Raw genomic sequence first — 27254 nt, forward strand, 5'->3', positions numbered from 1 at the left:
GTAAACCGCAAGTGGCATTGTGACGTTACTTCCATTGATTCATTGATTGTTCTTTTATATATACTGTATATGTTTGGATTACCGCAAAGCTTATTTGTACAGTGGAACCTTGGATTACGAGCATAATTCGTTCTAGAAGAATGCTTGTAATACAAAGCACTTGTATATCAAAGCAAGTTTCCGCATAGAAGTCAATGGAAACTCAGATAATTTGTTTCACAGTGACTTCTATTGTATGCAGTACTGCATGTTGCCAGAGATGGGGGGCGCCGGAAACACTCGGAGCCGATCGGATGCACTCGGAAACACTTGGTTCCTGAGTGTTTCCGAGCCTCTCTGAGTGTCACTGGAGCCCCCGCACCTCTGGCCAAATGTGGTACTGCAAACGGCAGAGGCTTGAATCCTGCTCGTTTTGCGAGACAACGCTCGCAAACCGAGTCAGGATTTAAAAAAAAATAAGAGCTCATAATGGGAAACGCTCGTTAACCGCGTTACTCACAATATGATGTATTACTGTATATTGAATACCTTATGTGTTTTTTTTTTCTAAGTGTTTACACTGTATATGTTTTCATTGTAGTAGATATCCTAATGTAGCATAGCAGCACTTCAAAAGGGCACGACCTTCCACTACTATTGTGGAATGTATAACGCTGTGTACAGGGCTCTGGATTATGAAAAGCATACAGTGGTTTAAGGTATATTTGCAGTACATGATATATAACATAATGTACTGAAGTATGGGGTATATAGTGTATAACACAGTGTACAGCAGTATGGGGTATATAGTGTAGAACACAGTGTACAGCAGTATGGAGTATATAGTGTATAACACAGTGTACAGCAGTATGGAGTATATAGTGTAGAACACAGTGTACAGCAGTATGGGGTATATAGTGTAGAACACAGTGTACAGCAGTATTAGGTATATAGTGTAGAACACAGTGTACAGCAGTATTGGGTATATAGTGTATAACACAGTGTACAGCAGTATGGAGTATATAGTGTAGAACACAGTGTACAGCAGTATTAGGTATATAGTGTAGAACACAGTGTACAGTAGTATGGGGTATATAGTGTATAACACAGTGTACAGCAGTATGGAGTATATAGTGTATAACACAGTGTACAGCAGTATTAGGTATATAGTGTAGAACACAGTGTACAGCAGTATGGAGTATATAGTGTATAACACAGTGTACAGCAGTATGGAGTATATAGTGTATAACACAGTGTACAGCAGTATTAGGTATATAGTGTAGAACACAGTGTACAGCAGTATGGAGTATATAGTGTAGAACACAGTGTACAGCAGTATGGAGTATATAGTGTAGAACACAGTGTACAGTAGTATGGGGTATATAGTGTAGAACACAGTGTACAGTAGTATGGGGTATAGGGTTGCCACCTTTTTTCCAAGCAAAACCCGAACACTTTAGCAGCGCACAGGATTTTTTTTTTGTAGAATACACTATAGGATTGTGTAACGAGCCCCTGCTCGCTCGGTTCCACTCTCCTGACACTCCTCTGTGGCTATAGAATCAGATTGCAGATCGCAACGTCTGATGGTTCAGTCATCCGATGCTCCGGGACTAGAACTACAGCTATGTGCCGTTCTAATCCAGTTGTGATGGCTCAGAACAAACACCAGGCAGGCTGTATGTAAGTTCAAACAGGAATCTCACTTTTATTGGATGCACACAACACACTTTTATACACAGCAGTTTGAACACCCCGCCCCCAACAACCACTTTCCTATTGGTCAATTATAAAGTACACTTTAGTCTTCACTCAGGTCCTCTTGTCCATGCAAATGAGGACTTGAAACAAGGTCAGCAGAGAGTGGTCCGATAGCTTGAATTGGTGGACTGATATGTGTAATGACACAGAGAAGCCCCAGGGGATAATTAAAGTACATAAACAAATGGTCAAACACAGAACAATGCTTTCCTTCCAGACCATGGAGCCGTCTGGAGGGGGTTAGCCTTAAGACAGGGCAGACAACCCCCCACTGTGTAATAGAATCAAAGGAGAAATACTTCAGTATTCCAAGCTTCATGACAATCCAGTATTCCAAGGTTCATGACTGATTGTAAAAGATCTGGGACAGCTTTGGGTGCCCCAAAGGGAGTAGTAATGTGGCGCGCGCAGCGGTGAAGAGTGGGTATGGCCAACTTGTATTAACAGTGGAAGGGGCTTGGTTAAATAACACAAAAGTATTCTTGTCTCCATAAAATAATTTTAGATTGTTGTGCCACAAGTAAGTGTCTCACAGACACGTATAAACCTCAGCACAATCCTAAAAAAAAACAAAAAAAAAAAAAACAAAACACACACTCTTTTAGTACATATGATTTTGCTTACACTGAAAATAGTCAAAGAGCTAACTTTTTTTTGAGGCTACTTTAAAGACAACCTAAAGGCCCATACACACGAACGGACTTTTTGACAACAAACATGCAAATTACCTGTTTTAAGGCAACATCCGACCGTGTGTACGTTCCATCGGACAAATTTTTTCGGTTTTCATCGGACAAATGTTGGCTGTGCGAACAGACAAACTTTCCGGCAACAAAAGTCCTATGGTGCAAAATCCTATCATGTGTACACAAGTCCATAGGACTTTAGTCCAAAGTACAAACATGCATGCTCAAAACCAATGCAAAAGATCAGACAACAATACAGAAGTTGACCAAAGGGTGGCGGTAAAGAGCTGAAAAACCACGTGATTTGGTGAAAGTTGGCTGAAAAAGTCCTGCTGTGTGTATGCATACCAAGTTCACGGCCAATGCCCTTTGGACAGAAATCCACGGAAAAGTTTGTTTGAAGTCCGATCGTGTATATGAGGCTTTAGTTAAAATAGTCAGGGACTGCTTACTAACCAGATACTGTTAAGACAATGAACACTTTGGTGAGAAGTATGTAATGTTCTATATAGTGCAGGAGTGCAGGCAGGACTGTGCAATGTGGCATAGTGTACAGCGATGCAGTACAATGTATTGGTGTGAGTGCTGTGTGATGCCGCACAATGTACAGATGTAAATACAGTATGACGCAGCACAATATATGCATGTAAGTGCAAAGTGTATGGCGGTGGGGAGTATGTACAGGATAGGAGTGCGGAGTGTATGGCGGTGGGTAGTATGTGCAGGAGAAGAGTGCGGAGTGTATAGTGGTGGGTAGTATGTGTAGGTGAGGAGTGCAGAGTGTCTGGCATGGGTAGTATGTACAAGAGAGGAGTGCGGAGTGTATGGTGGTGGGTAGTACATCTACATGAGAGCATGTACAGCAGTTTGAGGTATATAGTGTATAATACAGCATACAGCAGTATGGGGTATAGAGAGTGTATAACAATGTACAGCAGCAACATACAGTATGACACAGTGTACCACAGGCTGGACATGGAATATTACATTGTGTACAGTGAATGTTTGGTGAATGTCATTGGGTCATACAGTGTACAATATCTATATAATATAAACTCACCATGCAGATGTTGGGATTAGTACCAGCCACCATGGTCAGGGCACCGGCAATGATGTACTAATAAAAAATTGAAGAAGAAGGTTATGTTATTCTAAAGTATAATATCATAATATAAAGTAATCAGATGACATAGTGGTTTGGGGTGAGTTTTACTTTGGGGGACAGCTGTGCCTTTGGTACAATATTTCAATAATCAGTTTCCCCTACTTCCCTCAGTGCTGCCCACCTGGACAAAAGCTTACCATCCTTGATCCATGGCCATATTCATTCCTACTCCAGAGCTCGGCTTACCCATAAGAATGAATGAGGCTGAGGCGCATGAAAGCACACTTTTGGTGAAAAGGCTGTGCTACACTATGCATGGTCATACAGCGAAAATCACTGCTCCGGGTAATAAAAAAAATCTAGGTTTTCGAATTATGCCTAAATTTCTTATGTTTATGATCCAAGCTGCAAATCTAGTGCTCATTAACCATTATATTTTTGTAGTGGTGTAGGGGAGGCTGTCAGACAACAGGGGAGTGTTACAAATCAGTTTAGGCTGTCCCTCGGAGATGTTCACTGACTCCAGAGGCAGCTGGAGTTGGTGGGTGGGGTCGGGGTGTGGCTGCCTCCTCTACGCCTCCTACAAACTCCTCCCCTCAGGCTGATCCTGCAGCTAAAGAAGAAAGAGGAGGAGAGAGCACAGTAGCCTGGGAATCTCCATCACCTGACATGCTATAAGTGACTGAGCACTGTCACTACACACAGACCTAACCTGTCACTATTCACCCTACACTGCCCTAACCTGCTGTATACTGTCACTATATACTGCCCTAACCTGCTGTATACTGTCGCTACATACTGAACTAGCCTGCCATATACTGTCACTGTACTGCCCTAACCTGCCCTATACTGTCACTACATAATGCCCTAACCTGCCGTATACTGTCACTATATACTGCCCTAACCTGCCGTATACTGTCACTGTACTGCCCTAACCTGCCGTATACTGTCACTGTACTGGCCTAACCTGCCATATACACTGTCACTACATACTGCCCTAACCTGCTGTATACTGTCATTACATGCTGAACTAACCTGCCGTATACTTTCACTGTACTGCCCTAACCTGCCATAAACTGTCACTACATACTGCCCTAACCTGCTGTATACTTTCACTATATAGTGAACTAACCTGCCGTATACTGTCACTACATACTGAACTAACCTGCTGTATACTCTCACTACATACTGAACTAACCTGCCGTATACTCTCACTACATACTGAACTAACCTGCTGTATACTCTCACTACATGCTGAACTAACCTGCCGTATACTTTCACTGTACTGCCCTAACCTGCCATAAACTGTCACTACATACTGCCCTAACCTGCTGTATACTGTCACTACATACTGAACTAACCTGCCGTATACTGTCACTACATACTGAACTAACCTGCCGTATACTCTCACTACATATTGAACTAACCTGCCGTATACTCTCACTACATACTGAACTAACCTGCCGTATACTCTCACTACATACTCAACTAACCTGCCGTATACTCTCACTACATACTGAACTAACCTGCCGTATACTCTCACTACATACTGAACTAACCTGCTGTATACTCTCACTACATACTGAACTAAGGTCTGGTAAGGATCCCTGCTGCACATATGGACACTAAAGGGCACAGATAGGCTGCACTGGTAGGCACAGATGAGACCGCACTGTTGGGCACAGGCTGCACTGAAGGGCACTGATAAGCTGCACTGAAGAGGCTATAATAGGGTGGCACTGATGAGGCAGCACTGATGGGCACAGATAAGCTGTACTGATGGGCACTGAGGCAGCACTGATGAGGCTGCACTTATGGCCACTGATAAGCTGCACTGTGGCGGCACTGATGAGGCTGAACTTATGGGCACTGATAAGCTGCACTGTGGCGGCACTGATGAGGCTGATCTTATGGGCACTGATAAGCTGCACTGTGGCGGCACTGATGAGGCTGAACTTATGGGCACTGATAAGCTGCACTGATGAGGATGCACTGATAAGGCAGCACTGATATGCTGCACTGATGGGCACTGATAAGCTGCACTGAGGGGGCACTGAGGCAGCACTGATGAGACCGCACTGATCGGCACTGATGAGACTGACTGCAGAATGAGGGGCGTGATTTATGTTGAAGTGGGCTTGTTCACATTTAACATGTACAGGCCTAGTGTACCCACATTCACTGTAATTCCCAAAGATTCATGGGAAATGTAGTTCCTTTTCCTGTAGAGAGAGAGGAGATGATATGATGTAATCTCTGATCTAACAGCTCCTCCTTGGCAGAATACATGCTGCATTTTTTGAATTACAGAGAGGACTTCCTGAAAATTCAATTAGACTTTTCTCTTTAATGGTAAGGAATTTCACAAATATAATAACTGTTTAGTGTTTTGCGGGGTATATTAACGGGGTATTTTTTGCCAATCCTGTAGTTCTGCTTTAACAAATGCTTGAGCAATGGGTAACTAGAATTACCTATATTCTGTGTCTCAGTAATGTAACTAGAATTTTCTGTGTCTCAGTAAAATAATATCAGAGAATATTTTTACTTACAGCTACTGCTCCCCAAAAATCGATTCCACTGAACAAGGAATAGAGAGCTCCTGTGTATATCGATACTATACCCAGAACAATTTCCAAGATACCAGAAACAATCAGCACAATCTGCAGGAAAAAAAATAATAATATGGATGACGGGCCATAATTATCCTTGGTGCTATCTCGTGTAATTCATTGAGAATGCAGTAAAGTGACTAAAACTAGGTAAGTAAAGAGGTCAACAGTGACAGCTTCTCATGGCAAGTCTCATTTACTGACTTTAACCACTTCAACCAATTGGCTGCTCAATGACCAGGCAATTCTTTGCGATACGGCACTGCGTCGCTTTAACTGACAATTGCGCGGTCGTGCAACGCTGTACCCAAACAAAATTGATGTCCTTTTTTCCCCACAAATAGAGTTTCTTTTGGTGGTATTTGTCGCTCTTTTTTTGTTTATAGAGCAAAAAATAAAAATTGCAGAGATGATCAATGTTGAAAAATACACAATATTTTGTACTTTTTGCTGTAATAAATAGCCCCAATTTTTTTTTTTAAAAAGCAATTTTTTTCCTCAGTTTAGGCCAGTATGTATTCTTCTACATATTTGTGATAATAAAAATCGCAAAAAGCATACATTGATTGGTTTGCGCAAAAGTTATAGCCTCTACAAGATAGATAGATTTATGGCATTTTTATTATTATTTTTTTTTACTAGTAATGGCGGCGATCTGCAATTTTTAGCGAGACTGCGACATTATGGCAGACACATCGGACACTTTTGACACATAAAAATGCACTGATTACTGTTTAAAACTGAAAATTTATTATCAAATACTTACCTCTGGAGGAGCCAAGCCCTTAGCCCTATAAGCTTGCTGAATAGACTGGACAATCCAGGCTGCAATCATTCTGGTCGAAGCTCACTTTCCTTTGTTAACACCAGAGTGCAAGATAAACAGGTAGTTGAAGCGTCTAAGGGGGGAAGTAACTTGCAGGTATTCCCTCAGTGATTCGCCTACATCCAGAGGATGAGCTTTGGTGGACCCCTGGGCCCTAAATGTGGGTAGGACAATTTCTCAGTTTTCATGGAACACTGAAGTGACTTTTGGGTTTGAGCCGAGCATGGGGATAAGGAACCACACGGTCCGGCAAGAAAGTCAGAAATGGTTCTTCATGACACAAGGACCCAATCTCAGAAACCCTTTTGACCAAAGTGATCGCAAATAGGAAGGCCACTTTTGCAGAAAGGTCGTTGACAGAAAGCGGAGTGGAATCTGAGGTACTGGAGTCAGACAGTGAGTCAAGAACAAGGGGAAGATACCATTTAGGGAATCTTAGTCTTCTTTGGGGCCTAAGTCTTGACGCCCCATGGAAGAACTGCGAGATTAGAGCTACCCATGATGTTCCGGAGAAGGCCGACAAGGATGAGACCTGGACCCTTAGGGAGCTGATGGACAGAGACAGATCTAGGCCGGACTGGAGGAAACGCAGAATATCCTGCACTCCTGGATCTCTGAACGAACTACCCGTAGAGGATGTGAATCCTACGCATTTGGCCCATATTCTTCCATAAATCTTAGTGGTGCTCGCCTTCCTCAAGTTCATGAGGCTGGAAATCACTCCTGAAGCGCATCCGAGGGATTCCAGCCTCTCCCTTTTAAGAACCAGACCATCAGTCTCAATATCGCCGGACAAGGGTGCAGAACTGCTCCCTGATAGAGAAGGTCAGGCCTGGGAGGGAGAGGCACTGGGTCTCGGAAGCTGAGCTGGATCAGGAGGGGAAATCATGACCTGTTCGGCCAGTAAGTGGCTATCACCACCACTTCGACCGCTTCCGTTTGGAGTCTCTGAAGAAACTTGAAGATGATCGGGACTCAATTTTCAAGTCTTGTCAAAGATTTTCCATTGGATTTAGGTCTGGACTTTGACTGAGCCATTCTAACACATGAATATGCTGTGATCTAAACAATTCCATTGTAGCTCTGGCTGTATGTTTAGGGTCGTTGTCCTGCTGGAAGGTGAACCTCCGCCCTAGTCGCAAGTCTTTTGCAGACTCTAATGCCGCGTACACACGGTCAGAATTTCCGACGGGAAATGTTCGATGTGAGCTTGTTTGTTGTCCGAAAGTCCGACCATGTGTATGCTCCATCGGACATTTGCTGTCGGAATTTCCGCCAACAAATGTTTATCATTTTGTCGGAAATTCTGAGCGTGTGTACACAATTCCGACGCACAAAAGTTCCACGCATGCTCAGGATCAAGCAGAAGAGCAGCACTGGCTACTGAACTTCATTTTTCTTGGCTTGTTGTATGTGTTGTATGTCACCGCGTTCTTGACGTTCGGAATTTCCGACAACATTTGTGTGACCGTGTGTATGCAAGACAAGTTTGAGCCAACATCCTTCGGAAAAAAATCCACTGTTTTGTTGTCGGAAAATCCTATCGTGTATACAGGGCATTACAGGTTTTCTTCTAAGATTGCCCTGTATTTGGCCCCATCCATCTTCCCATCAACTCTGACCAGCTTCCCTGTCCCTGCTGAAGAAAAGCATCCCCACAACATGATGCTGCCACCACCATGTTTCACTGTGGGGATGGTGTGTTCAGGGTGATGTGCAGTGTTAGTTTTCCGTCACACATAGCATTTTGCTTTTAGGCCAAACAGTAAAATTCTGGTCTCATCTGACCATTGCACCTTCTTCCATATGTTTGGCTTTCTTTCAACAATGGCTTTCTTCTTGCCACTCTTCCATAAAGGCCAGATTTGTGGAGTGCATGACTAATAGTTGTCCTGTGGACAGATTTTCCCACCTGAGCTGTGGATCTCTGCAGTTTCTTCAGAGTTACCATGGGCCTCTTGGCTGCTTCTCTGATTAATGTTCTCCTTGTCCAGCCTGTCAGTTTAGGTGGATGGCCAAGTCTTGGTAGGTTTGCAGTTGTGCTATCCTCTTTCCATTTTCTGATGGTGGATTGAACAGTGCTTCGTGAGATGTTCAAAGCTTGGGATATTTTTTTTATAACCTAATCCTGATAACGCTTCTCCACAACTTTATCCCTGACCTGTCTGGTGTGTTCCTTGGCCTTCATGATGCCATTTGTTCACTAAGATTCTCTAACAATCCTCTGAGGGCTTCACAGAAGAGCTGTATTTATACTGAGAATAAATTACACACAGGTGGACTCTATTTACTAATTAGGTGACTTCTGAAGGAAATTGGTTCAACTAGATTTTAGTTAGGGTAACAGAGTAAAGGGGGCTGAATACAAATGCACACCACACTTTTCAAATATTTATTTATGGAGGCATCTGGGGTCTATTAGACCTCAGATGTCTCCTCTGGTCTATAAAGCATCTAATCAAACCAAACTTGAAGCAGGAATGGCTTGTAAACATTAAACCAAAACCAGAAATTAAAAAATCCTCTCTCTGAGATCAGAAATCAGAAGCGATGAGGAAGGAACAACATCAGTTCTTCTCTCTCCGTTCATTCCACAGGATGCCGCTGATCGGACAGGAAAGCCCGGGAAAGGCAGTGGCGGTGGCGGAGGGGGGACCCCCTTCTGCCACCTGTAAAAGTGATCCAGTGGCTCTATAGCCACTCAAATTACTTCTAAATTAAAGGGAATCACCGGCTGAAAGTTTTGATACTGGGATGATGCCTGCAGCTTCAAAACAATATTTTTTTTCTAAAAATAAAAATAGCAGTGCGCAGTGTCATTCAGTCAACATCACACCAAAATATAAAATATAAAAAAAAAAAAAAAAAAAGTGAAGCACTTCCCTATTTGGGGGGGGGTAGTCTGTGACGTCATCATGCCAGACAGGGAATGAAGCTCCAATAGCCTGATATAGTGTGATGCTAATATTTGGATGGTCTTAAGGGGACAATGCACCCAAACCTTGGCAAGTCTTTTATCTATGTCCACAGATTATTGTGCATTCTTACATGTGAGTGTAGTTTTATCATTTTTAATAACATTTGAGGTTTTAATACCATTAAGCACTATGATGGCTTACTTATAATCACCTGTGACCATACTCCTGATCGCTGAGGAGCATTCACCCAATAACAAGTTTTCAATACAAAGTGCATAGTTGCACAGGTCTAAGTGGAAGATGAGTGCATATGTAGATTAGTGGCAGTTCATGTGGTCTTAAGACATGAAACACAGTAGGATACAAGTGTTAAGAGATTTTATTGCTCATACAGACTATCACAAAGAGATTGATGGAATGTATATATTAAAAGGATAAAGACTTTGAAAGCTTTCATGCAAGGGTTTCCACCACTAATTCACATATAGCCCAAATTGTATGTGTACAGTATATATATATATATATATATATATATATATATATATATATATATATATATATATATATATATTGGATGTTTGTCTATTCACTTATTCTATGGAACTTCGATTTTATGATTTCACTATAGGGTATTTGCAATTAACCACTTCAGCCCCGGAAGGATTTACCCCCTTCCTGACCATAAGGCACTGCGTCGCTTTAACTGACAATTGCACGGTCGTGCGACATTGTACCCAAACAAAATTGATGTCATTTTTTCCCACAAATAGAGCTTTCTTTTAGTGGTATTTGATCACCTCTGCATTTTTTATTTTTTGCTCTATAAACAAAAAAAGAACGACAATTTTGAAAAAAAAAAGCTATATTTTTTACTTTTTCCTATAATAAATACCCCCAAAAAATATATAAAAAAAGAATTTCTTCCACAGTTTAGGCCAATATGTATTCTACATATTTTTGGTAAAAAATCGCAATAATCATATACTGATTGGTTTGCGCAAAAGTTATCGCGTCTACAAAATAGGGAATAGATTTATGGCATTTTTATTTTTTTTTTACATTTTTCATAATTAGTAATGGTGGCGATCTGCAATTTTTATTGTGACTGCGACAATGCGGCGGACAGATCGGACACTTTTGACACTATTTTGGGACCACTGGCATTTATTCAGCGATCAGTGCTATAAAAATGGACTGATTACTGTGTAAATGTCACTGGCAGGGAAAGGGGTTAAACACTAGGGGACGGTCAAGGGGTTAACTGTGTTCCCTCAGCATGTTCTAACTGTAGGGGGGATGGGCTCACTAGAACATGACAGAGATCACTGGTCCCCATCACTGGGAGCAGTAGATCCCTGTCATGTTGCTAGGCAGAACAGGGAAATGCCTTGTTTACATAGGAATCTCCCCATTCTGTCTCTCCATGCCACGATCGCGGGCCACCGGCGGACATCGCCGCAACGTATGGATACGTCGTTTTGTGCACCCGTGCCACTTTGCCGACTTATATTAGCGTGAGCCAGTCGGCAAGTGGTTTAATACATATTTGATCTTTGCTAATATTTTTTTTATTGTATTCTGATGCCTTGGCGTTACCTGCACAGTGTCATATTTACATACAGGTTTTTCTATGCAATTTTGGCTTTTACTGTAGGTTTGCATAGTCACTTGTGATTTTCTTTTAGATTTCCTATAGTTTGCTAATACATCAGTAAAGGGTTACACCATTGCTTATACAATGCATCTTGAAAGTATTCATAGCTCTTTACTTTTTCCAGGGCTTTTTTTCAGGGGGAACTTGGTGGAACTCAGTTCCACCACCTCTGGCTCAGACCCTTTGGTGCCTGCTCACCACAATCACTTGTAAACACAGAAACCAGACTTCTTTGTTTACAAGTGACAGCTCTGCACTCTGTGTGTAACCCCCATGAACTTTACACTCTGTATGTAATGCAATCCTGATATTTAATCCCCCTTTAAGACCCTTTTACTGTTTGTGAAATATGACCATACCCACTATTTGATGTCATTTGGAGGGTGTGTGGGGGGAAGGGTTTTGGGGGGTCGTGGTTGAGTTCCAGCACCTATTGTTTGAGAAAAAAAGCCCTGACTTTTTCCACAATTTGTTATATTACAGCCTTTTTCCAAAATCAGTTAAATTATTTATTTTCACTCAAAATTCCACAAACAATACCCCATAATGAATGTATGTTGTATATGCCCGTCCCAAAAAAACAACAATGCTCTGCGCTTAGTACAATATTCTAACGGTGTATGTGCGGCTGGTGAAAGGATTTCTACCCTCACAGAATACATCTTGATTATTTATTGGTGGGACTCTGGCTATCAGATCCGTGTTTGAACTTTCTGAAATAGATTAAGAAAGAGACCCTCTTTAATTGGCGTGCACAGCGCTGCTGCAATACTGAAGAGACACTTTATATATTTATATATTTATAATTGTGTATTTATATATTTATCTAATTTAATTGATTCATTATTGCCTATATACAATACCCCATAATGATAACGTGAAAGAAGTTTGTTTTTATATTTTTAATACATTTGCAAAGATTTCAAAGGAAAAAATTCACATGTACAGAAGTTTTCACAGCCTTTGCTCAATACTTTGTTGAAGCACCTTTGGCACCAATTACACCCTCAAGTCCTTTTGAGTATGATGCTACAAGCTTGGCACTCCTTTTTTTGGGCAGTTTTTCCTCAAAGAAGAATTTATTTGCAGGACCTGTCAGGCTCCATCAGGTTGGATGGGGAGCGTTGATGCACAGTAATTTTCAGATCTCTACAGAGATGATCATTGGAGTTCAAGTCTGGTCTCTGGCTGGGCCACTCAGGCCATAGCCACTCCTTTGTTATCTTGGCTGTATGCTTGGGGTCGATGTCCTGTTGGAAAATGAGCCTTTGCCCCAGTCTGAGGTCCAGAGCGCTCTGGAGCAGGTTTTCATCAAGGATGTCTCTGTACAGTGCTGCATTTATCTTTCCTTAGATCCTGACTAGTATCACAGGTCCTGCCGCTAAAAGACATCCCCACAGCATGATGCTGCCACCACCATGCTTCACTATAGGGATGGTATTGGCCAGGTGATGAGCGGTGACTGGTTTCCTCCGGACATGATTCTTGCCATTCAGGCCAAATAGTTCAATTTTTGTTTCACCCAACCAGAGAATTTTGTTTCTCATGGTCTTAAAGTCCTTCAGGTGCCTTTTGGCAAACTCCAGGCGGGCTGTCATGTGCCTTTAACTGAGGAGTGGCTTCCTTCTGGCCACTCTACCATACAGGCCTGAATGATGGAGTGCTACAGAGATGGTTGTTCTTCTGGAAAGTTCTCTTCTCTCCACAGAGAAATGCTGGAGCTCTGTCAGAGTGACCATCGTGTTCTCGGTCACCTCCCTGACCAAGGTCCAATCACTCTGTTTGGCCTGGAGGCCCACTCTAGGAAGTGTCCTGGTGGTTCCAAACGTCTTCCATTTACAGATGATGGAGGCCACTGTGCTTATTGGGACCTTCCATGCTGCAGAAATTTTTCTGAACCCTTCCCCAGATCTGTGCCTTGATACAATCCTGTCTCTGAGTTTTACAGACAATTCCTTGGACTTCATGGCTTGGTTTGTGCTCTGACATTCAATGTTAACTGTGGGACCTTATATAGACAGTTGTGTGTCTTTCCAAATCATGTCCAATCAACTGAATTTACCGCAAGTGGACTTCAATCAAGTTGTAGAAGCATCTCAAGGATGAACAGTGGAAACAGGATGCACCTGAGTATAATTTTGAGTGTCATGGCAATGACCATGAATACTTTTTTTAATACATTTGCAAGGATTTAAAATGTGGAAAAAGTGAAGCACTGTGAAAACTTTCCGGATGCACTGTATATTGCAAGAAAGGGAGTGCTCCACTTTTAATTTGTTTATTTTCAATTGGGTGTGGGAACACATTACAGAGCACAGCTTTTTTTTATTGATTTCCTTTGTTTACATATACATATAGCACCGTGAGAAACATTTATACTGTGTTTTACGAATGTGCCAGCAACTCAGCAAATATTACACATGTATTACATTGCATTACGGGTATTGTCCATTTCTATATCATGCCTTTCGCTGAGCAATTCTATTCTGTACATTTATTTTATTTTTATTTTTTTTTTGGGGGGGGGGGGGGATTTGTTCAAATTTTTTATTGAAAAAAGAGGCTACAAAAGAAATACACAGACAATAGTCCAATAGGTACATACACTATATTGTCAAAAGTATTGCTACGCTTGCCTTTACACACACATGCACTTTAATGGCATCCCAGTCTTAGTCCATAGGGTTCAATATTGAGTTGGTCCACCCTTTACAGCTATAACAGCTTCTACTCTTTTGAGAAGGCTGTCCACAAGGTTTACGAGTATGTCTATGGGAATGTTTGACCATTCTTCCAGAAGCGCATTTGTGAGATCAGGCACTAATGTGACCGAGAAGGCCTGGCTCACGATCTCCACTCTGATTCATCCCAAAGGTGTTCTAATGGCTTGAGATCAGAACTCTGTTCAGGCCAGTCAAGTTCCTCCAGCCCAAACTCGCTCATCTGTGTCTTTATGGACCTTGATTTGTGCACTGGTGCGCAGTCATGTTGGAACAAGAAGGGGCCATCCCCAAAATATTCCCACAAAGTTGGGAGCATGAAATTGTCTAAAATGTCTTGGATTACTGATGCCTTAAAGCGGAGTTCCACCCATTAAATTAACTTTGCATTATTCAGCAGCATTAGACCTAAGAAACAAAAACGTGAATAAAAAAAATTTTTTTTTCCAAATGTTTTGTCTGTTGCTAAGGGTTGTCTTGTAATCTGCCTCTTCCTCTCCTTGGCACCTGACCTCACTTCCCGAAGCCGAGGGCTTCATTGCCATCACAATGGGGTGGGCACTTCAGACGATGGCGCCCGTTGTGATGGAAACGTCAGAAGTGTGCGGCGCTGTGAGCCGTACATACCGCACATGCGCGAGAACGGGCGGTGCATGCTGGTCGCTCAGCTGCACCTGATCCTGGAAGATAGTGCTTGTGGGCTTCACATGCCCACAAGCAAGATGGAAATTGCCAATAACGAGCAATATAACATATCTTCCTCTATTAAATCGGCAATCGAGCAGCGATTCATCAAAGAAATGTGAGTGCTATTAATAAGATTAAAAAAAAAAAAGATATTCATCAAAAAAAAAAATTTAACAGTTGGAACTCTGCATTAAGAGTTCCCTTCACTGGCACTAGGGGGCCAAGCCCAACCACTGAAAAACAACCCTACATCATAATCTCCCCTCCACCAAATGATTTGGACCAGTGCACAAAGCAAGGTCTCTTCAAATAGGTTTACTCTGGCTTTGGCATGTATTTTATATAGTGCACAACAACAAGCAGACAACTCAAGTGGATTGTGCTGCATTAGGGTGTAACGTGTTGACATATGCTGCAATAACACATAGTAACTGTGCCGTGCATTATGATCTGAAATCGTTAGGGTGACCATATATATTAAAGTAGTTCTAAAGGCAGAAGGTTTTTTTACCTTTATGCATTCTACCTTTAATGGGGGGGGGGGGGCTACATTTAATGTGCAGCTTAGCCCCCCCAAATATTTACCTAAGCCCAATGTTGATCCAGGGATGTGCATGAGAGCAGCGGCTCTCCCGGGTCTCTCCCTCCTCGTTGGCTGAGATGCAGCCACAGGAGTCATTGGATCATGCTGCAGGCAATTACAGCCAGTGAGGAGGGAGCCGGACTTATGGGCACAGAGAGTGGGGCTCTGGGACAGGGCTTATGGACACAGAGAATGAGGTTTAGGAGCAAGCACGCAAGAGTATGCCCATAGCAAGCCGCTTGCTATGGGGGCACGCGGGGGGGGGGGGCAGAGCGCTGGTGGAGGACCCAAGAAGAGGAAGATCGGGGCTGCTTTCTGCAAAACCATTGCACAGAGCAGTATAGCACGTTTTTTTGTTAATAACAAATATCTTTGTAAACACGTTAACCTTACCTGAAATTGCACTTACCCCAAGAGCTTTTGGTTTGCCTTTTAGGAACGTTTGGTGAAAAAGCAGTGAACTGTGCATTGAGGTATTCATGGTGAAACCTAGGAGGAAAGGAAACCATAAAGAGAACTAATGAAATAGGTTGACAGATTTCTAAGAGTGAAAATGCTGCATTATAACAGTATTTGTGTTCTCGCATTAATATGTTCAGATTATTCAATTTAAAAAAAGTGTTCCAATCATCTGCCCTAGCAGAAGCTTGTCATCCTACATAGTTGATGAGGATGAATAATGACACCGATCCATCCAGTTCAATGTGTGTGGTTTTGTTTTTTGCTACAAATCCTCATATCCTTGTATGTTGTGTTCACTAAGAAACACATCGAATAGTTTTTTTATATTTATCTACACTCCCTGCTGACACCACACACTGTGGTAGGGAGTTCCACATCTTTACTACTCAAACTACGTAAAGGGGTTCTTTACTGTTAAAGGATAAACTACTTCTCATCCAAATCCATTAGTTCCTTTCGATACTACAGTCAGCCTTGAAAGATTTGTATATTCCCATCACATTCTCTCTTATCAAGAATTTGAAATGTTGAATTTACATATTCTTTATGTGTCTGCTGTACCACGCACTTGTGTGAAGAAGTCTCCTGTTCTTTGTATTGCTTTCTTTGTGTGAAATCCCTGATGTTCCTGTCAGGCCCCCTGTTTTTCTATTAAAAACAACTGACCACACTAAGCTGGAGAATACACCACGGTCAGTTCTCTATGTGATGGAAACTCTGTCCACTTTCCTTCAAAGATCAGACTTGTCCTGACACCCCCCCCATAACACAGCTGTTCACTGATGTAGCTAAGTTCTGGCTATATCGCTTTTGCCATCATGGCACATTACTTAATGAAGATTGCATTGAGCATTGTTCCCTCTAGTGCCCAGCATGGGGATTATGACATGACTTCCTGATTGCAGAGAGAGACCACTACTGAAAGCAGGGGATTGTGGGACATGTAATCCAAAAAGCTGGGGCTTCTTGGGACACGGGATCTACAGCTGCAGGCGTGAGAGGCGATGCTCCTCTGGCCGATGTGAGTGAGCGCCATGTACTGGATGGCACAAAGTGGTTTTCTGTGAGTGAGCCTTATCCCATTGAAAAAATTTATTCCAGAAACTCCTAATATGGGGACAAGCCCACTATGCGTGAAACATTGAGCTTAGGTGGTTACAACCTCAGAAACACAAGGAAGAAGAATCTGGGAAAATTCTTACTAGTCTAGTGAGAACCCGATACCATCTAGTAAAGATTTTAACATTTGCCTCTATCAAAGAAATGTTCATGATGCTTTTCTTATGCCGCGTACACACGGTCGGACTTTCCGGCATACTTGGTCCGGCGGACCAGAGTGTGCCGGACAATCCGCCCGTGTGTGGGCGGCGGCGGACTTTTCCGGCGGACTTCTTCCCAAAAGCCCGCCGGACCTAGATTTCAAACATGTTTGAAATCTTTCCGTCGGACTCAGTTTCGGGCGGAAAGTCCGCTCGTGTGTGTGCTGGTCCGACGGAAAGCCCGCTCGTGTGTAGGCTGGTCCGACAGACCAAATACGACACGAGGGGATGGTATTGCATCTCGCGCTCGCTGCAATAGGAAAAACAAATCTTCCTATTGCGGCGAGCGCGGGGCATACCAGGCCCTTAGGTCTGGTATGGATTATAAAGGGGAACCCCGCTACGCCGAAAAAACTTATTAAAGGGGGCTCCCAGATTCCGATAAGCCCCCGCCCGCAGACCCCGACAACCAACGGCCAGGGTTGTCGGGAAGAGGCCCTTGTCCTCATCAACATGGGGACAAGGTGCTTTGGGGGGGGGGGCGCAGGGCGCCCCCCTCCCCCAAAGCACCCACCCCCCATGTTGAGGGCATGCGGCCTGGTACGGTTCAGGAGGGGGGGGGGCGCTCGCTCGTCCCCACCCCCTTTCCTGACCGGCCAGGCTGCGTGCTCGGATCGGGGTCTGGTATGGATTTTAGGGGGACCCCACGCCGTTTTTTCGGCGTAGCGGGGTTCCCCTTTATAATCCATACCAGACCTAAGGGCCTGGTATGCCCCGCGACGGGGCTCGCAAGGTGTCAATCTAGCCGATAAAAGCGGCAAGATTGACATCCTTTTCTAGTCCCGTCGCACCTGAGTCACGTTCAAAATGAACGGACTTGTCCGTGTGTGGGCAAGTCCGTTCATTCTGAAAGTCCGCCGGAACTCCGGCGAAAGTCCGTCGGAAAGACGGGCGGACTTAGCCCGCCGGAAAATCCCGGCGTGTGTGGGCAAGTCCGTTCGTTTTAAAGTCCGGCGCACCTGGCGGACAAAGTCCGTCGGAAAGTGTGCCGGACCAAGTAGGATAGAAAGTCCGCTCGTGTGTACGCGGCATTAGAACGTTGAAAACATTGAAACCACGTATCTGGGTCCCACTCTTCTTCAAAGTCAGGTTCCCAGCTCCGAGCGTAGGAAAGTTTGTCCAGAGCTCCCGCCAGAGAAGAGTAAATTATGAAATCCCCCACACCCCTCTGATCCTTGATATTTTAGCACCATTGTTCATAGGCTGTAAGTCTCAGGGGATCTGGTTTGTTGGGCCAGATAGTGTGTAAGAAGTTTGAAATTTGGGATAATCTAAATTTCTCTGAGCGCATGTCGAGTTTGCTTACACAATACTCTGTCGAATCGGGACCCATGGAGTTAAAAAAGTGACCTGTTCTGAAGAGGCCTTTAAAGCTTTAATATTCGTGCCTGGGGGAAGGTTAGGATTATAAAATAAGTGTGTTAGTGGATGGGTGTTGGAGGCTAGAGAGGAATGTTTGTATAAGAGATCACATAAAGCTAAGGAGTGAGAAAGGGTAGGCGCCAGGACGGGGGGTTTGGGAGGGCTCCAGAAGTAGGCAGTCAATAGTGTGATGAGGAACTGCTTGTCTCTCCATTAGAACCCAGTCCAGCTCTGGGCCTCAGGAGTAGACTATGGAATTTTGAACTAACTGCGCTGCTTGGTAATACCACCATAAATTGGGGAGAGCAAGGCCTCCATGGCTCTACAGCCGGTAGAGTATGTCTTTAGAGCAACGGTGTCTTCCCCCCCCCCCCCCCAAGACAAAGCACATTACTTAAGATTGGAATTTGAGTAGATGGGTTTTCTTGAGTGGGATAGACAAGGACCGGAAAAGATATAGAAGGCGTAGCAAAAGGGTCAGGGTCTGGTATGGAATTTAGGGGGAACCCCACGTCATTTTTTTTTTAAAATGTTGGCCGGGGTTCCCCTTAATATCCATACCAGACCTAAAGGGCCTGGTATGGAATTTAGGGGGACTCCCACGTCATTTTTTTTTTTAAATTTTGGTTCGGGGTTTCCCTGTGTTGAATTCCCATGCCGTTTTTATCAATGAACTTCTATGTGCATTGTCGGCAATGCAATAGCCGCTGGTAGTTTTAAATGGAATTTTTCCTTCGAAATGTCATTTTGCTGTCAGACTGTTCTAAACACGGGAAACATGCTCCCCTTTACAGACATACTATAGACACCCCCCAGCTACGAAATTTAAAGGATATTACACTTTTATTGTTTGACTTTAAGTATTATTAAAATCACTGCTCCTGAAAAAACGGCCGTTTTTAAAACTTTTTTTTGCATTGATCCATGTCCCCTGGGGCAGGACCCGGGTCCCCAAACACTTTTTATGACAATAACTTGCATATAAGCCTTTAAAATTAGCACTTTTGATTATTCATGTTCGTGTCCCATAGACTTTAACGGTGTTCGCGTGTTCGAGCAAACTTTTTTCCTGTTTGCATGTTCTGCGAACCGAACAGGGGGGTGTTCGGCTCATCCCTAATTCCTAGGAAGTTGGGGCCAAAACCCAATTTTTCCAGGATTTCCAGAACTCATCTTCTTGTCAAATCTTAATCCATCGACTACTTATGAGAAACAGAAGACACCACTTGACAATCTCCAGTTGCCCACAACATGCTGCGCCATGTAATGCACATAAATTTGGTCTCTCTGGATCAGGAAAATCCATCAATCCCAGAGAGCACAGGCCATATATGTACTTTAACTCCTTACGGGAGACTTATAACACCCCCCTTAACCACTTCACATCCCGCACATAGACATATGACGTCCGCAGGAGGGATTGCCCATCCTGGGTGGGCATCATATGACGTCCTGGGCTTCCCGGCCGTCTGGGGGGTGCCCCCGCCGCGTCACTCTGGACCAGGTGCGCATGCCTGGCGGCTGCAATGTCCGCTGGGCATCCACGATTGCCTGTTAACAGAGCAGGACCGTGGATCCGTGTGTGTAAACACACAGATCCACGTCCTGTCAGGTGAGAGGAGACCGATCATGTGTACCCAGTACAGAGGAACACCGATCTGTCTCCTCCCCTTGTGAGTCCCCGCCCCCTACAGTTAGAATCACTCCCTAGGACACACAGTTAACCCTTTGATCGCCCCCTAGTGTTAACCCCTTCCCTGCCAGTGACATTTATACAGTAATCAATATAAATGCCAATGGTCCCAAAATTGTGACATTGCGGCGGACAGATCGGACACTTTTGACACCGTCAAGATAAAAATTGCAGATCACCGCCATTACTAGTAAAATAAATAAATAAATAAATAAAAATGCCATAAAACTATCCCCTATTTTGTAGAAGCTATAACTTTTGCGCAAACCAATAAATATACGCTTATTGTGATTTGTATTTTTTTACCAAAAATATGTAGAAGAATACATATTGGCCTAAACTAAGGAAATTTTTTTTTTTTAAATTAGGATATTTATTATGGCAAAAAGTAAAAAATATTGTTTTTTTTTTGTTTTTTTTTTCAAACTTGTCCTTCTTTTGTTTATAGGGCAAAAAATAAAAACCGCAGAGGTGATCATTTGGGTACAGTGTTGTATGACCGCTCAATTGTCATTCAAAGTGCGACAGCGCTGAAAACTAAAAAATTGAAAACTGAAAATTGGCTTGGGCGGGAAGGGGGTTAAAATGCCCTATACTGAAGTGGTTAAAGACCCCTTTACACAATGTATACAATACGTGACTTATACAGACTTCTACGACAGTGATGGCGAACCTTGGCACCCCAGATGTTTTGGAACTACATTTTCCATGATGCTCATGCACTCTGCAGTGTAGTTGAGCATCATGGGAAATGTAGTTCCAAAACATCTGGGGTGCCAAGGTTCGCCATCATTGTCCTATGAGATACTACACTTTTTCATAAAGTCATGGCTTTGTCCTTATTGCAGTTTAACTACTTTCTGTTTTATTATTGAGTAAGGCTACCTTTGTCATGAGATACTGAAAAAAATATGCTTCTCAGCAGTCATTAGTGGTTTGTACAACTAGGGAGACTTTAGAAAATGTATGTAAATAAGCTTTTAACAAGACAAAGCTTTTTTTTTTGAGTGAGTGCTGCATACCATAAACTGGGACATTTTATACACTTTTGCACAAGTTAAATGTAAATATAACATACAGTAAACAATTTACATTTAAATATAAAGATATCTTACAGTTAACGAACAGTTGCTTAACAAAGGGACTTTTTTTTTCCTGTCCTTCCGTCAACAAGAAATTTTAATTTGCTATAAACATTTGTGTACACTCTATTTAGGTGCCAATTTATTCTATGAATGTGTTTATGGGATGAAAAAGAAAGTGGCAATAAAAGTGTGTGAGAAAAGTCATTCCACTCTGCCTCCTTCCTTTGCTCCTCTCTTAAACTGGCTCTTTCCTCTGTTATGCCACGTACACGCGATCGGAATTCTCGTCAGAAAAGCCTTGGATGGTTTTTCCGACAGGATTCCGCTCAAGCTTGTCTTACATACACACGGTCACACCAAATTCCGACCTCCAAGAACGCGGTGAGGTACAACACGTACGACTAGAGAAGAGAAGTTCAATACCAAGTGCGCCACCCTTTGGGCTCCTTCTGCTAATCTTGTGTTTATCTCGGGTTAGTAGAAGTTTGGTGAGAGACGATTCGCGCTTTTTAGACTCGTGCTTTCCGATTTGCATTTGTTTGTCAGTGCGTGCTATTTATAGTACCGTATTTGATTATCAGTGCGTTCTTGTCCGCTCGTTTCTGATTTTCAGCTTGTTCTTTCAGGCCTTGCTGTTTTTCAGTGCTTTCTGTTTGGTTCGTTCTGACCAGCCGACCGTTTTGAAGCCATGTTGCGGGTACATCCTCGTTGTAGAGTTCGTGCTGTGCGAGGGCTTGGTGTTGGGGTTCTTACTGTGACCCATGCCCAGTCCATGAACAGGGTGGGGAGGAGTTCATGAACCAAGAATTGGTTACTCCAGTGTGACTAATTCTCTCGCGTGCTGGGGACTACGTGATGTCAGTACAGCCACCTACCTGGTTCTATATGCACTTTACATGTCTTGTATCCAAGCACTGGGACTTAGTGCCATGTTTGTGAGTAATATTTTTCTTCATTAAATTAGTGTTTTTTATACAAACGGAGAGCACTATATTTCTTTTATTTGAATTTTACATGAACAATGCATGCCTAAGAGTGTGACTTTTGGTTATCGAACGAATGTGGAGATCGACTGAAGGACCATACAGGAAGTCAGCCCTCTCAATTGTTACTATTACCCTTGTTAAGGGGTTGCATGAATGACCTATCTGTTAGTTCAGAGGTCCATTCATTAAGGTGAGCGGCCTGTACCTTTGGTGGTGGACAACACTGAAGTGGATGCACAGTTTTCAAGCACCCTGTTCACTATCAAGGAGTCTTCTTTCTTCCTGTTGGTTTATCAGCTGATGACACCTTTCTGCTTCAAGAAACTTCACACTCTAATGCCCTGTACACACGGTCTGACATTGATCGGACATTCCGACAACAAAATCCATGGATTTTTTCCGACGGATGTTGACTCAAACTTGTCTTGCATACACACGGTCACACAAAGTTGTCGGAAAATCCGATCGTTCTGAACGCGGTGACATAAAACACGTACTTTGGGACTATAAATGGGGCAGTAGCCAGTAGCTTTAGTTTCTTAATTTATTCTGAGCATGCGTGGCACTTTGTGCGTCGGATTTGTGTACACACGATCGGAATTTCCGACAACGGATTTTGTTGTCAGAAAATTTTATAGCCTGCTCTCAAACTTTGTGTGTCGGAAATTCCGATGGAAAATGTGTGATGGAGCCCACACACGGTCGGAATTTCCGACAACAAGGTCCTATCACACATTTTCCATTGGAAAATCCGACCGTGTGTACAGGGCATAAGACTTTCTGTGGTTCTGTGTTTTAGTAGTAGTTTCATCTGAGCGCTGCACTGCTTTTTTTATCAATATTTTACGGGTAGAGGGGCCATTGCTTTGCCAGCCAATTTTTAATAAAATTTCCATTTTATCAGATAGATTTACTGCTTGCGTTTCTTTTTTCTGTCTCCTAGGTTCTCCTAGTGCACTTGTAGTGCCAAGTGGTTTTTCCATTATTAAATAGCACCCATTGTCACTTTAAACACCAACTTAATACAAAAACTGGTATTGAGCATTGAAAGAAGAAGCCACACATTGTTGAGTATAAAAACTTTTAATCCGTGCACATGAACATGTGCATTGTAAAACTTTTTAAAAAAGAAAAAAAAAAATATGGGTTTCTTAAAGTTTTACCTTTGATTTTTTTTTAGGGTACATGAACAGGCATGTTTCAAAACATAACATACACAACTCAGGAACTTACAAAGTTCAACATTATAATGTCTGATTTTGCCTTCAGTTTTTCAGTGTCCAAAATGTGTTGATATTGCCATATGGAGTAATGTCACCCCTGTAAAAGCCAAATTTTGAAGATGCACACAAATTGGGAGTCAAACTGGAGATTTTCCTCCTAATTCCATACCTAATGTCAACATGTGCTATCTCCCATCATGGGGGATCAATGGACGTGTTTTGGGGGTGCAACCACTTCCTCTCAGCTACTTGAGTTGCGAGGAAGGGGTTGCAGCCACAAAACGCATACATTGATATCCCCTCATGACAGATAGCACATGCTGACACACTGTGTGCATCTTCAAAATTTGGCTTTTAAAATGCATAAAAAATTGTTAAAAACAAAAAAAAGGTGTCTTTTTTTGGGTATTTATATTCTTCCTAGGACATCAATTATATTCTTCAGTTTGACTTCAATCTCATGTGTTTTTTGCTTTATAAAGTCTAAATCCTGACTGCAATACATGGTCCTGGATAAGCCTTTGGACACTGTCAGTGGTGAAATGAGGAGCTTGTTCTTCAACAACATGCACATCACCTAAAAGAAAAAATACACACCATATACTATAAATATGCTGGCATACATTTATTACCTGAATCTGTGGTGTCAGACACTCACCTGTTGTGGTGACAATTTTCACCACCTCTCCTTCCTCCACATCCTCAGCTTGTGTTGTTTCCTGGTCCCCTTCTTCAGGAGGTGGGGTGGGGGGGGGGGTTCCTGGAGTCCTCAGACGTCCTGAGTCTTTTCTCCCCTATGAGAATGAAACAAAAGGTATACTTAGCACACAGATATTTGAGGCCAGAAATAGTAATATTAAACATTGCTTGGAAGTGGGGTAAAATTGTCTGTTTGGGCAGAGTTCCTAAACACCCTAAAAAGTTTGTTCTTGTGTCCCACACTAGTGCCTCTGAGTCAAGATGTGTAAACAGCTGCTGAGTGTCCTCTTCTTACATTACACTGAATCAAGTTTGAAACTAGAAGGAATTGCAAACACATCTAGACAACAAACTTCTTTTAATACACATTATCATGACCAAATGTAGTTAACCCTGTATCTGGCAAAAACATTGTTCGTTTACCAATTAAATACAATGTTTCCTATGACCGATTACTATGCCCATGAACATGAAAGTCGCCAATTTAAACTGTCCAATAGTAAAGAAAAGCACACGGAGCAGCATGCAAGTAGTAATAATAATCGTAACACACGACAACTACTTACTTTTTAGAAGAACTTTCTTGATCCTTCTATACTGATCCTGCTCCCTCAGTTTCAGGTCTGACCAGCGTTTCCTCAGTTGCTCCTTGGATCGTCGTACCCCAAAATTCCTGTGCAGACTCTTCACAACTTTAGTCATGATCTTGGCCTTTCTCAGATTAGGGTTGGTGTACAGTCCATACTTTCCATCATAGTCGGCCCTCTTCAATACGTCGATCATCTCCACCATCCCTACAAAGGACATATTTGAGGCCCTAAATCTCCTCCTCCTGGATCGGGATGTTTCTTGCTCCGGGCTTTCCTCCTCATTACTGCTATTATGCGCCTGCTGTGTCTCTGCCATGTTCATCTCCCACTGCACGCCGAAAGAGAAGGGGCGGGGAATATTCTAGAAAGAACGTCAAGGGCGGGCGATGCGTGCGGAGTTTCACGCATGTGTAGTGTATATAAAGCTAACACACGTGTGTCGTACCTAAGCTCTGTGTGCGGAAGAAGGAGGAACGGAAGCGACGAACGTAATAATGAAGGTAACATTTTAACTTGGGACATGAGTGGCCTATACTGATTCCAGATTGAGGCCTATAGGGGAGGAGCATTTAGCCTGATATTAGTATTTTTGTATTTTGTTTGGTCTAGCAGCAAAAATGAAACAATTTAAAGACCCGGAATTCATGGGCCAGTTCATTGATAAGTACAGGGATATGCGCAATCTGTGGGATGTTAAAAACCTCTTATATAGAAATAAACCAGCTAGGAAGGCATCGCTGGAGAAACTGCTGAAATTTGTGAAGATGCAGGTCCCCAACGCTGACATTGACTCGTGGAGAGGAAAATTGGTAGCTTGAGAAGCACGTATAGGAAGGAGCCTCAGAAGGTCCATAGGTCCATTAGGTCAGGAGCAGCAGCAGAAGATGTGTATGTACCCAGTCTGTAGTACTACAGGAAGATGCAGTTTCTGGAAGACCAGATGGAAGCCAGGGAATCACTTTCGACTCTTCCATCCCCCCTTCCATCCACCCTCCCTCAACTCCAGCTGAGGCTTCCGAGGACCAACCTGGACCTTCCATCCAGGAAGAAATTGAGGAGCCCAGCTGGAGCCAGGTATATTATTTTTAAACATATTTTTTTTTGTAAAATTAGTGTTGTTAAAATGTTAACTAGATGTTATTATTGCTAACAAATGAATGATTCATCAAAAAGTGTTTTACATATCAATAGACAGTAGGGGCCAAAAATGATTGGGACAAGAATGAAAAATGCTGGGCTCAGAATGATAGTCTTTTTCTATTTATTAACATTCAATTTGCAACATTCATGAGTTGAAAATGTGTGATTGATGAACCAAAAACTAAAACTATGTCCCTTTTTCATAGCCAGGATGAGGCTCTGGAATGTGGCACACAGGAGGAGGCTGGGGGAACTGTCATCCAGGAGGTGGGGGTTAGTGTCAGACAGGAGGTGACAGGGCCCAGCCTCACCCAATCCCAGGTCCCTCCCCTCCGCCTTCCAACCAAAAGGCCCAGGAAGGGGAGGAATGTGGAGGAGGCTGCACTTGTCCTCATTAATGAGGCCTGAAAGCCCCCCTTGACTGTGGAGAGGCCTATGGCTACTATATAGCCTCAAATTTGCACCAAATGGAGGAGGGCCAACGCCTCAACTGTGAAAAAATTTTTTTGAGACCATTCACAAGGGGTTGAGGGGGCAAATGACCAATGATGTCCACTTATGTACGCTCGCCCATCCTCCTCCTCCTCCTGCCACAAGTCCACCTCCAGAGCCACAGCCTGCAGGGAAGGCTGCAGCGAAGAGAAGAAAATGATTGCCTGGATTCAGTCTGGTCTAACAGAAGACGCAGACTGTTGTAGTACCACAGCCTGGGGACATACATGTCATCTGCTGCTATTCCTGATCTCTGGGAGTCCTGGACCAGATTGTGCTCCCTTATATATAGACTTCTCAAGCTACCAATTTTTTTTGCCACAGAGTTGATGTCTCACCTGGGGGCCAAAGGCTTCGCACATTCCAGCAGTTTCTCCAGCGTTGCCTTCCCTCTTCATTTTGTTATTATGAGCCAGAATAAATGGAGATTTTTTTATATGAAAATACATGCCTATGTGTTTTTCTTCACATAGGACAATTTGTTTGTATTTTTTAAATGTACCTGCCTACTCACAATGTCTAATTAACAAGGGACACCAAGCAACCTCCTTGAGGTTTACAAATACAAGATAATAATGTTGTTGTGGAAACGTGACATACAAAATAAAAAAAAAATATGGAGATCACTATAAAATAATTTAAAATAAAAAAAAAAAAAACAACAGGAGATCG

The 27254-nt window shown here is 42.9% G+C and overlaps 1 protein-coding gene across 1 annotated transcript in view; it reads right to left on the reverse strand.

The window, feature by feature from the left end:
• Positions 1-27254, reverse strand: part of LOC141105371 (membrane-spanning 4-domains subfamily A member 4A-like) — a 119006-nt gene that overhangs the window by 50338 nt on the left and 41414 nt on the right. The window contains exons 2-4 of the mRNA XM_073595238.1: positions 15941-16020; positions 6084-6194; positions 3487-3543 (exon numbers count right to left, since the gene is read on the reverse strand). Of these exons, the coding sequence (XP_073451339.1) occupies positions 3487-3543; positions 6084-6194; positions 15941-16012 (240 nt within the window). The 5' untranslated portion in view covers positions 16013-16020. The remainder of the gene's footprint in view (positions 1-3486; positions 3544-6083; positions 6195-15940; positions 16021-27254) is intronic.

The sequence above is a fragment of the Aquarana catesbeiana genome, linkage group LG08 (assembly GCF_042186555.1).
Source record: "Aquarana catesbeiana isolate 2022-GZ linkage group LG08, ASM4218655v1, whole genome shotgun sequence".
NCBI lineage: Eukaryota > Metazoa > Chordata > Amphibia > Anura > Ranidae > Aquarana > Aquarana catesbeiana.